This window comes from Mixophyes fleayi, chromosome 3 (assembly GCF_038048845.1).
Source record: "Mixophyes fleayi isolate aMixFle1 chromosome 3, aMixFle1.hap1, whole genome shotgun sequence".
In the NCBI taxonomy this organism is placed as follows: domain Eukaryota; kingdom Metazoa; phylum Chordata; class Amphibia; order Anura; family Limnodynastidae; genus Mixophyes; species Mixophyes fleayi.
The window spans coordinates 299,392,829-299,405,118 of NC_134404.1; the positions used below are offsets into that span (position 1 = coordinate 299,392,829).

The window sequence follows — 12,290 nt, forward strand, 5'->3', positions numbered from 1 at the left end:
CTGCGATAGATTGCTCAGACCTGTGTAAATACACAGTGTGTATGTCTGCAGTGGTTGTGTCGGCGATAGATTGCTCAGACCTGTGTAATACACAGTGTGTATGTCTGCAGCGGTTGTGTCGGCGATAGATTGCTCAGGCCTGTGTAATACACAGTGTGTATGTCTGCGATAGATTGCTCAGACCTGTGTAAATACACAGTGTGTATGTCTGCAGTGGTTGTGTCGGCGATAGATTGCTCAGACCTGTGTAATACACAGTGTGTATGTCTGCGATAGATTACTCAGACCTGTGTAATACACAGTGTGTATGTCTGCGATAGATTGCTCAGACCTGTGTAATACACACTGTGTATGTCTGCAGCGGTTGTGTCGGCGATAGATTGCTCAGGCCTGTGTAATACACAGTGTGTATGTCTGCAGCGGTTGTGCGGCGATAGATTGCTCAGACCTGTGTAATACACAGTGTGTATGTCTGCAGTGGTTGTGACTTGTTCCTTCTACTGATTTCAGTCATGCAGTGTGTGACCACGCCCCACTGCCTGTGACCCCCGCCCCACTGCCTGTGACCCCCGCCCCTTGCACCTACGTCACCGGTTGCTTACGGCGAGGGGATCTAGCTGCTACCGCTCTTGCAGTGGTCAGCATGGCGGCTCAGCCTCCTCCTAAACCGTGGGAAACCCGGCGTGTCCTGGGCGGCCTACCCACCACTTCCTATCAGTGAGTGTACACGGCACGGGGAGAGGGAGGGGGCCGCACACCCGGGCTCTGGAGCGTAGCAGACTGCTGAAGTCCTAAGAGCAGGGAGCTGTATGTCCAGCATTGTGTTACTATAGCTGGGGGTCCGGCTGGTGCACCCGCCTCTAGCTGCACCTGTTGTGCTCTGTCCTGTACATAGAGCTGGTATCAGACTCCTGAGCTGCTGGTCATAGCTGGATACCACTGTGATCATGGAGCTCTGTGCAGGCCTTATTGAAGTCCAAAGGCCCCGTGTGTTTCATTTTATTACCTGTGTCGCAATTGTAAGCTGCCTTACATGTACACACCGGCAGCACAGATGTTTGACACACTAATTCTAAGTCTTTTGCAATCACTTCAAATATTATGCAATACTAATAATTCATGCAGAATATGTATCAGCAACACATTTCAACTTTAGGATTAAAATCTAACTTGTAACAATGTCTTATTTGTACTTCCTCTTAGTGGTAGAGATATGTAAACATTCACTATTGCTTATATTAGAGTATCTCTGATTGTTCTGTCCAGACTCTATCACACTGTCCATAAAACTCCATTTTTGTATTTTAGTAATAGGTTTTGCAAAATTGTCCTCATAACATATGACATACAAATCTAATGGAAATAGCTACATGTGAAAGCCATGTCGCATTTTATTCTGCAATGCAGAGATAACTATGGCTTTGAATTCTGTAGACCCAATGGTTATATCACAAGTCAACTGCTTGGTGATGGATACATATGACAACTCATACTCCTATTGCATTATCCAGTTGCCTTTCATGCTTTGAAATGTTTGCAAACGCTAATGTTGCATGTAAATTTGTACTAGGTGATGCCCTGTATGTGTATTTTTTTGCTATACAGTAAAGTGTTAAGTTAAATTCAACAAGTTATTGTAACACTGATTTGCCAGAAGACCCTAGGGCATGTACATACATATAGCTGGGTGTACATTCCTATCAGCTTTCTTGTTGTAGAGAACACATTTTATTACTTTGCTTGAACATGGTGAAGTATCCTGATGATGGTTTTCTTTCTACAAAAAGTGAGCGTTGTCATTTTGTCTCACAACATCTGCGCTGGAGAAGAACTATGAGTTTGTAGGATAAAATATGTACTACAAAATGGTAATTATTTTGTCAAAGCTTGAAAAAGTCCCTCAATATTCTAGAGTCACGAAAGTGGTTATGACAGGAAATCTTCTTGTCTAACATATTACTACTTTTTTTTTTTTTATATTGTAGGTCAGCCGACTTGAGAGCTAGCACCCTCACCAGACCAGGACAGCCAGCTCTTACCAGGGTGCCACCACCCGTCCTACCTAGACCATCTGAACAGACAAGAACAAGCCCACTCAGCACCTACCGACCTGGATACAATTCCTTTTCTACGGGTTTTGGCTCTTATGGCAATTATGGCAGTTCTTTTTATGGTGGCCACAGTCCATATAGTTATGGGTACGGTAGCGGAATGGGCTACAACAGGTTCCAGACAGATGATGTGCCTCCCAGCAGGTTTGTGCGTCAAGCTGAAGAAAGTAGCCGTGGAGCCTTCCAGTCCATTGAAAGCATTGTTCATGCTTTTGCCTCTGTCAGCATGATGATGGATGCCACTTTCTCTGCTGTTTATAATAGCTTCAGAGCTGTTCTAGATGTGGCAAACCACTTTTCCAGACTGAAAATTCACTTTACAAAGGTGTTTTCAGCTTTTGCACTGGTCAGGACAATCCGGTTCCTTTTCCGGCGTTTGCAGAGACTTATGGGTCTTAGGAAGAGTTCAGAAAATGACGATTTGTGGACTGAAAGCGCTGGAACTGTGGCCCGTGTTGGCTCTGAGAACGATGTCACTAATTCTTCCAAGTCATGGCCCATTTTCTTATTTTTTGCTGTCATTCTTGGCGGCCCCTACCTTATTTGGAAACTTCTCTCCACTGGTAACACTGAAAATAATGAAGGTAAGTACTCCACAGAGCCAGATGACTTAAGCACTCATATGGCATCTTTCTGATGACCAAGTAAAACTCTTATAGTCCTCTCAATTTTACCGAAATGTTGTTAGGTGTGAAAAGCAGCATATAATACCTAGTTACTGTGAACTTTACTTTGTTCCAATCAAGGTGATAGTTTATTTACGTGGTGCAGAGTACAGAGGATGAAAAACAACCAGAGAGATAGTGTGTGGGGGAACAGAGATGGAGAGGCAATCCAGAGTGAGGAGAGTCCAAGTGAGAGTTCAGGAAGTGCGGGAAAGTGAGGATGGCAGAGGCAGGACAAAGGCTCTGATCTATAGGTCTCAGGAGCGCTGGCAAAGCTATTTGCCTGGGTGATCGTCCAGGGCAAGGGTTCTGTGACAGGCCAATCGGGCATGGGTTGGCTTCAGTTTGTTGGCCTCCGGATCAGGACTTTGCTCGTTCGGTTGAAGAGGTGACAGAAGGACAGGGAGTGATCAACTTATTGATGGTAACAAAGTTGCATCTGAAAAATTATGAAGGATCAGTTTGAAAATGCAGCTATTTTGTGGGATGAACCAATATTTAGGAGAATGCAGACTGCCAATTCATTAGGGACCAGTCCCTCATGAATATTTGGTATCTCATTGATGTCACTGGTTCCTATTGAATTGATATCCTGCATTCTCATTATTACTTCATAGCTTCAGTTTTGAATATTTAGTTTTTTTTGTATGTCTGACGATTACACAAGTTCACCATTTTCAAGTGTTAATGACAAACTGGTGATTCTGTTCCATTAACATTGGCTTAAAGATTTAATTCTTTATTTAGAAAATATAAACTGGGCGAGTGGGGAAGATGACCATGTTGTGGGAAGGACAGAATATGATTTTACTGCTACTTCAGAAGAGGAGATTTCTTTCCGTGCTGGTGATTTACTCAACCTGGCTCCCAAAGGTAAACTTTACCCAAGTATTTATAGGCAGATCCCGCTACAACTTGCAGACTTGTGAAGTTGGGTATAGAAATCTTGCTGGTAGATTACATTTTTTCCATGTGCTCTTCTCTATCCTTTACTAAATATGTTTTTCTTTTTTTTTTTTTTTTTTTTTATTTAATTCTGTGCTCTTTAGTCATGTATTTGCCCTAGGATATGACACATTGGTTATATTCACTCTCCGATTCAACAGCAAACAGCGGCGTGCATGGGTCTTTGCTGTGACCAACAAACTGTTGTTTGCTGAAAATATACAATCCACATACACCCTCTGAGGAAATTACCTAGATGGTGATAAAACAGGTCAGGAAATATTGGACATTCTGTTGGAGCTCATGAAAGGATCAAAGAAATGTATTGCTATTTACATGTTGAATTAGACAGCCATACTTTGTCACCAGTTGCAGTATCTCCTGTTATCAGAGGTAAACCACGGTGGAGCCTCTCTGAAGCTCACTACTAGGCTACAACTGCCTTGTTTTTACAAGATTGAGACGATATATCAGTGAGTACACTGGTGAAGCTAACTACACTCAGCTGTTGGTCACAGCAGAGACCCGGGCCCACCGCTGTTTGCGGTTCAATCGGATCCCTGCCAGAGCTTATTTCAACGGTTCAGCTTCACATACAGGAGGCTTCAACCTTTGGAATAAGGAATTTCATTAACACAATACTGCATTTAACATTTACTTAGCAAGACTACCGATTGATATAGATTATATACCAGTTTGTTTCAAGTCATAAGTCTGCACAATCTCCTGGTTTTTGCTTATTTTATACGATTTGAAGAGAGACTTATTTCATACCACAAAGTTAAATATTAAACCAGAGAACGGATATTCATTGAACCTCAAGTTATATGTGAATTATGCTGGTGATCCGTTCATGCCAACCTATTTTCAGCTGATACTTAGTTAACAGGACATTATACAGAGAAATAGTGTGATACATTGGATAATAGAAAACCAGAAGCACTGTATTAGTGTATGTGAGCATCCTCAGAATTTTAATGATATTGCTAACCGCATAAAATGGTTGTTAATATATTTGTATTGATAAGATGTACAGTTTATATTTACTGTATTGGTACTTTAATATTTAAAAGTTTGACCATCCTCAGCACTGTTTTTTTGGTTTTTTTTTTCTTTGCATTCAAATATTGCCTTTGGCAAGTCAGGGACACTATTCTCTGCAGTAGGGACGCTGGTCCAGTCTCTAAAATATTTTGGAGGCATTAGGTTAAACTGTGATAATTATAGTGACATAGAGTGCGCCTTTAGGAAATCTTTTGCTTTTTATATAGAAAATAAATGTCACTTGCTGCTTAGTCTATTCTTACTTTACTTTAATTGTCATTTAATGCGTTGGTCTATTTTTCAGAGCAACAACCTAAAATAAGAGGCTGGCTCCTTGGAAGCTTGGATGGACAAACAACAGGATTTGTTCCAGCCAATTACGTCAAAATCCTTGGTAAAAGAAAAGGTAGAAAAGCCACAGAGAAGAGAGAGGAAGAGCAACCGCTGCCCAACACCTCGCCCCTGACTAGGGCAACAGCCGTCGCCACTTTGGAAGAGCAAGAAGCTGCGCTAGAGTCTGTTTTTGTGGAAACAAGCAACCCGACATGTGATATTGAGCCAAACATAAGCCACGGGGACACATTTGATCTATAAAGAAACTTGCCGCTGTTAGGAGAACTGCAATGATATGTTGCATTGCACTGCAGTTACTGAACAGCGCCATATAATATAAATGGTGTTCAGTCTTAACTGGGTTACACTGCTACTTCAGTTGTAAGGATGTGCTGAAATACCTAGACATAGAGAAGAGTGTATAGCTGTTTATATAACACTAGACTCACTACTTAATTAAAGGGAATTAAATCCAAGCTTTTGCTAAACTGTATCTCTTCAGAACCCCCCTTCTTTACTTTCTTGATTGCTTTTGTTGCATGTTTAAAGTCTTTAAGATGTTGAGCGGACAGAAGGATGTATTGACTGACGTGGGTAATTACTCCAGCTCTGGGTTACGGAATGCAGTCTTTATTCTAGGCTACAAGTGAATGCCGATGGTGTGGCTCAGTAGACTTGCACGAGGTAGAAAACTACTTTACCAATATTTTGCAACCTCTCCTGAAACATTTTTATTTATAACAGGTTGCTGAAACTTTCTTGAAGTATTTGTGAATATTGCAAGAGAGCCTCTGATAGTCTAGTGGTTCTTTTAATACATGTGGCAGTAGCAAAAGTGGTAAATTACACACTTCCACAGGAGCCAGACAAGACTACAATATCCTTTTCTTTAGGTGATTTTTTTATTAATCACTAATTTTGTTCTAGCCTCCTGAATATGTTTGCTTCTATTCTTAGGCTTCAACACACTGGAGTGAAAGTATGGGGCTTCACGGTCCCCCTGAAGCTTAGTGAACCATGTACTTAAAAAGTGTTCCAAAAGGACTTCATTATATTGTACCAAGCGTTTAGTTCTCATGAACGATGCAGGCAACAGTGAAATTGACTTGAATTGATCCATTAATTTATCCTTTGTACTATCCGTAGTAAAGTGTGTTTAATAGAATTTGAGAATGCATGGCAAACGCTTGATTGTAATGCCGGTGTGTACGAGGTCTTAGAGGGCTAAGAAATTTATTTGTAACTTACTAAATAATTAAAAATGAGTAATTGGTGGAGGTGATGTAATATTTAAATCCATGGTTATTGCACCAGAGAGATCACCAGAACTGACCTAAGGCTAAGGAGGTTGTACTCCAAATACTGCATATTGCTTACTTCTAAATCCTTTATGAAAAGCTTAGTTTAGAAAAAATGTAAATGCTTAGACACCTCAACTCAATGGAAAGTTTTGCAGAATTAATCAGCATTTTATCAAATGTAGCATCATTATAGTGACTGATTCCATCTAGTGAGGAGTGGACTTTCAATCAGAAATGCCCGCAGTATGTTATAGATTGATGAAATTAGTCTGGTGTTTTCAGCCATGGGCTCAAGAAAAAAAGTACATTTTGTGTATTTAAATTAGAGATGCTCAGGTTCTGTTCCTACAGAACCGAGCACACCCGAACTTAGAGGATCCTGTCGCGCGCCCTCGGAATCGAAATGAGGCAAAACGTCATTGTGACATCGGATCTCGCGAGTTTTGAATTCCTTTTTAAGGTCCAACATAGCGAGGGGAGGGAGGGCGGACCCCCATTTTTCTTTTCTGCCACTGCTGTGTGCCAATGTGTCCTAGAACTGCGGTGTGTTTGTGTCATTTCTCTGTCGCTTAGCATCCAGCCAGGTCGCAGTATTTGTCCAAAAGTGTATGAAAATAATATTGTCACTTGTGAGGTGGTCTAAATTGACTGCAAATGACTTGAAATTAGTGTTATTGAGGTTAATAATAATGTAGGAACAAAAAAGAGCAATGTGAGTTTAGGATTTTTTCTAAAAAAATCCAAAGCCAAAACCCACGAGGGTGGTTTTGCCAAAACCAAAACACGAAGCTAATCCCGATCCAAAACCAAAACCAGTTCATGGGGGTCAGTGAGCATCTCTAATTTAAATGTGTTTTTGATTTCTATATAAATTTTGCCATGCTTACATGCACAAATTATTAATAATTGGATCTCCAAGGTCCTGGTAGATATGACTTAAATTGTCACGCCCCTTATGTTCATACAACACATACAGGAGGATGGTAAAATTACAGCAAAATAACCACAACATGCAAGCAAAAAACCAAATAGTAACAATGTGTGTTCAACATCAAACTGCGTGTTTAATGAATCCATTAAAACCAAAAGCTCCTTACTTTGGACAAATTCATACTTGTAACAATGTGTTTGTTTGGGCTATGTAACTGGTTGTTTTGTTACAGGGGGTTGATATTTTTTTTTCTAAAATATGGAGCTTTTCATTTTAATGAATCTTGTTATTTGATGAATAATGATACTTGTTTTTACTATTGGGTCTTTTCAGTGTATGTATTTCCCCCCCCCCCTCGTTTGTAATTTAATATACATGAGTTGTTAATCCTTAAAGTTCAATATATCCATTTACTTCTGCAGCTTCTGCTGTTTTGTGTGGGAAAGCGGTAATGGGTTCTCTATGCCCCCACCGCTGCCTGCCTCCCCTCCACCAAACGTCATCTTGCTGATATCATTGGATTTGCAGCACCAAAAGCAATTTAAGCTACTTGCTTCACACTCCGTGAAGTCAAGGTTTGTGATGCATAAGAGGGCACAAACATGGATGGAGAATCAAAGCAGTCCTTACTCAATTGTGTCCTAATCCAGGCGACCACTCTGTTAGGACCGACCTTCCCGGGTATAGATGTCTGAAAAGCACCACAGAGCAACACAGTCACATATCTAGATATTAGAGAAAACCATACAGATAAATCTAACTTTTTTTTTAAACTTATTAGTTTTTATGATTTTTTTTTTTAAATTATTATTTTTTTGGAATGATGAGAGTGGTACAAAAAAGAAAGGACGGGGGGGGGGGGGACAAGGTTGAGGATACGGAGCTATGGTGTACACAGGAATCACAGCAGTCACTATCAGCGGTTACTCTGCACTTTCAGTACAATAATTTGCTTTCCTGATTGGATTACTGGTTAGATGTTTGTTTTGTTTCTTTGTAAAATATTTGTAAGACTTCAAGAGGACTATCATTTAAAGCTAGCTTTAAAAAAAATCCCTATGTAAATTGTTAATGGCATTTTTTAAATAAAAATCTACAATAATGGTTATGAAACTTGACACGCTCTAGGGCCATGTTTTATTTTTTGTTTTTAACATACTTCTCAATTAGTAAAACTTATTTTGTGAAATTACTTTTAAAATAACAGTTCATTATATACTGTGCCTAAAAATATTTACTACACAATTAAATTTCTGTAGTGTATATATGGAGAATTTCCTGGGTTGCTATAGGAATTATGTAATATTAAAGGAGATTATCCAACCTGTGTCCCTTGGTAAATCATCTTTCAGTCAGGTGGGTGGTTTTCTCTTGGAAGTCCCACTGTATATGCAAGTGCTGCCTTCACTTCAAACCTCTTTTGGTGCAGTTTGAATGTTACCCTACATCTTGGAGTTCTCTAGCCTTTTGGCTTTTGCCTGTAATACAGGCGGCACAAGGTGGTAATAGTAATGTAACTGTGTAGGTCGCATGGGAGGACTTAATCTGACTTAAATATATAAAATCAGTTCTTAATGAAGTGTCAAAAAGTGGATGCCCCCCTATTAATTGTGAAGTCGGTGAAACAGTTTTGCAATCAGTTTAACTTAAAATTAATATGGACGTTTTCTGTTAAAAGTACTGTTGGTTATATATTATAGTATTGTATGATCACAATGGGTTTTTTGACTTACACTTATGTTTATTATATAAATGTTCTAATTTTCTAACACTGAATGTGATCTAGCGCAGGAATAGGCAATCTTGGACACTCGAGCAGTTGCTAAATTAGATTGTACATTGTTCTTAGCCATCTAGAGCATTGTGAATGATGTAGTTTACCGACAGCTGGAATACAAAGATTGCCTAGCCCTCTTCCAGTAAGATGTCAGCAAGCTGCTGTAAATAATAATACAAATCTTTAGATATTTATGATGAACTGAATTACTTAAATAAAATGTTCTATTTTATTAAAAACAATAGGTGTGTGCTATGTTATCTGAAATAAATGTTCAAAATATTTATTAGATGGTTCCACTGCTGTTTTTATGTCCTCTTAATAGCTGTATTTGTATTACATTGAGTTAAAACATCACATCACTGTTACACAAAACTCCAGAACTTTAAATATACATTGTCACAGCATTCAGTGAAAATGAAATGGCTTGTGAAAAACGAATGTGCATTGGAAGTGTCAAGCTTAATATGAGTTCCTATAGTCCAGTGATGGGCAACAGGTGGACCCCAGCTGCTTCCTGCTTTATTGTCAGATTTGTATGTTATAACATGTAACACTTGTTTAAAATGCCTGCTGATATTTTATTACAGATAGGCATCTCTTTATTTGATTAAATGTATTGTTTGAACTTATTACTGAGATTAAGGGTAATATGCAGCTATCTTTAAGATTATCGACCCTGATGAATCTGATTTTAGCTGCATTTTAATGGTGTTTGAAGCATGTAGGTCACTGTAGAACCTGCATAAAATGAGATACCCTTAATGCTGGGAAGCAGGATTTAATGTGATGAACCAGTGCTTCAAGTTTGCATTTTGCTAGATCCACACGTATAGACAGTGTTAAGGACAAACACCGACAACAACTGTCTTTTTGTTTTGTATACATATAGGGAATTTATACTGCCATGCAGCTGGTGCCATTTATAATATGGGATATACCGAGCAGGGGCTTTTTTCTTTTCTGGTTTCATTTCAAAATAGTGCCATGTGTTGTCTTGGCAGCTGTCTCTCAGGCTTATTTAAGGCCTTTTTGGGTGAATTTACAAGCCAGCCATCGTTGGATGTAAGCCCCTGTACCTGGCAGGTGAGTGCATCTGATTTTAACTGCATTTTAATGGTGTTTGAAACATATAGGTCACTGTAAAACCTGCATACAATGAGGTACCCTTTACTCTGGGAAGCAGTATTAAATGTTTTGATCAAAATATGAACCAAATACTTGTTTCCATTTTGCTAGACCCACCCATTAACCCTCCAGTGTTGAGAACAAGCGCCAACAAAAAGTGTTGTTTTTGTTTTGTATACATACAGGGCATTTATTTTGGCATGCAGCTGGTACCATGTATAATATGGGATTAACCGAGCACAGGCTTATTTCTTCCTTGGCTTCTCAGTCACCAGACCTGAACCCAATCAAGCATTTATCAGCTATTCTGGATTGATTAGTCAATCAGGCATCAATTGAGTGACATTCTTGAGGTGTTGAAGTGTCAATTACAGAAAGTGGTAAACTCAATGCCATGGCACATACAAGCTGTACTGGTGCCACGTGCCCTATTAAGTGACTTTATATGAGAGTTTCCATTTTTTTCCACTACCAGTATATTTCTCTGCTGGATTCAACAAAGAAATACTCTAATTGTTTGCAGGTAGATTTTTCAAAAGCTGTTGGCTTTCAATTCTAATTTTTGATGACAGTACTTCTGTTATTATTGTACAGGTCTTATTGCAGAGTGAAATAAATACTTCATGGAATAGGCTTATCCCAGTTTTGTTTATTAACATTATTTATAGAGAGGATCATTGAACTCCGCACTTCAACCCTACATACTATTTTAGACATTCAGGGTTTACCAAAACTTAGTTATTAAGCTTGAAAAGTAACCCTTGTTCCTCACTGAATTTGCTATCAAAACATTGTTGTACTTTATCTATCGGCAAAGATAGAAAATGGCATTTGTTGACTTTCCTAAAGCGGAACTGGTAGACTCCCTGTCTCCATGATCAGAGATTCATATGGGATCGTTGTGTTAGATCCTATACTTATTGAATTGGTGTAGTATTTGATACTACAGCTGATTACTCTGGTTGGAGGACTTCTTAGAGGGGAAAAATATTCCACAGTTGGCAGATGATGATTTTGCATTTCTGGAAATAGTCCAGAGATTTGATAACAAGGAGACCACAGTCAAATGGTTCCCTAATAGAATTCCCCAGATAGGATGGCACCAACATTATTCAAAATAATCTCTGTCCCCTCCCCTCCATGTGAGAAGCCCTAATTGTCCTCCTCACAAGAGGGTAAGGGTTTGTTTAACCAGGATTCATTTCTAGCTCCTACTTGAAAGATGATATCAAAATGTTGGCAAAAGCATTGGACATCTAAACTCAGTGAGAACCAGTATTAACCATTTGTAACAGTATGGATATATGCCTCATAAGACCACGGATTTTTATGTAAGGCATTTGTACATCAATATAGACCTTGACTTTCATAAAGGGGCCAGGTAATTATAATCAATTTAAAGTGGAGTGTAACTGCCTGCTGGCAGTCATGCTCTTTGGCCCTATATTTTTCCAATAGGTGTTATTGATATAGCAGGATTCTAATGCCTGGTTTGGAGATCTCGGTGTTTCCATTGGAAAGAGCACTTATCAGTGTTGCCCCTCTCACCTCTTCTATTCACTTTGGCTATATTGTATTAGGTATTAAGTTTTGGGCCTCTAACTTATTAACTGGAGTTACACTAGGTAAACATAAGTGTATTTTTTTTGTATGCAGATGACATACTTTTAAATCTTCAGTACCTCTTGTAGTGATACTAGTTGTGTTTATAAATAAATGTATTGTGTTTACTCTTAAAAACACCACCAGGTAAGTGGTGGTGGGCTCATCTTCCTCATCATTATAGATAAGGATATGACCAGCAGTCCAGATAACATTACAGCAACCTTCTGGTTGGTGGGAAGCTTACCAGTGCCAATAGTGATCCAATGAAACTCCTTAACATAGACCTGTCGCCTAAACAGCATTCTAAGCAGTGACAACACTAATGCATGTCTGACTAATGTTCACGGAGCGCAACTTATAATATATTTGCAGTGAATTGATAGTCTATATTCTCAAATACTAGATCAGCCCATAAAATAAATGACAGATCCACTGTAAATAAAAGATTGT

At 39.1% G+C, this 12,290-nt stretch overlaps 1 protein-coding gene across 1 annotated transcript; it reads left to right on the plus strand.

Moving 5' to 3' along the window:
- Window positions 1–453: 453 nt before the first annotated feature.
- PEX13 (peroxisomal biogenesis factor 13) lies at window positions 454–9,396 on the plus strand. The gene is made up of 4 exons (XM_075203862.1): window positions 454–717; window positions 1,986–2,695; window positions 3,524–3,649; window positions 5,070–9,396. Exons 1-4 carry the CDS (start codon window positions 644–646, stop codon window positions 5,357–5,359), a joined length of 1,200 nt encoding a protein of 399 aa, XP_075059963.1. The 5' UTR covers window positions 454–643; the 3' UTR covers window positions 5,360–9,396.
- The last annotated feature ends 2,894 nt before the right edge of the window (window positions 9,397–12,290 follow it).

Bases quoted from the DNA above. Each gene is read 5' to 3' on its own strand.
- PEX13 (XM_075203862.1), top strand. From the start codon at position 644: ATGGCGGCTCAGCCTCCTCCTAAACCGTGGGAAACCCGGCGTGTCCTG. The intron at 718-1,985 runs GTGAGTGTACAC...TTTATATTGTAG, and splicing joins CTACCCACCACTTCCTATCA to GTCAGCCGACTTGAGAGCTA. The intron at 3,650-5,069 runs GTAAACTTTACC...TCTATTTTTCAG, and splicing joins ACTCAACCTGGCTCCCAAAG to AGCAACAACCTAAAATAAGA.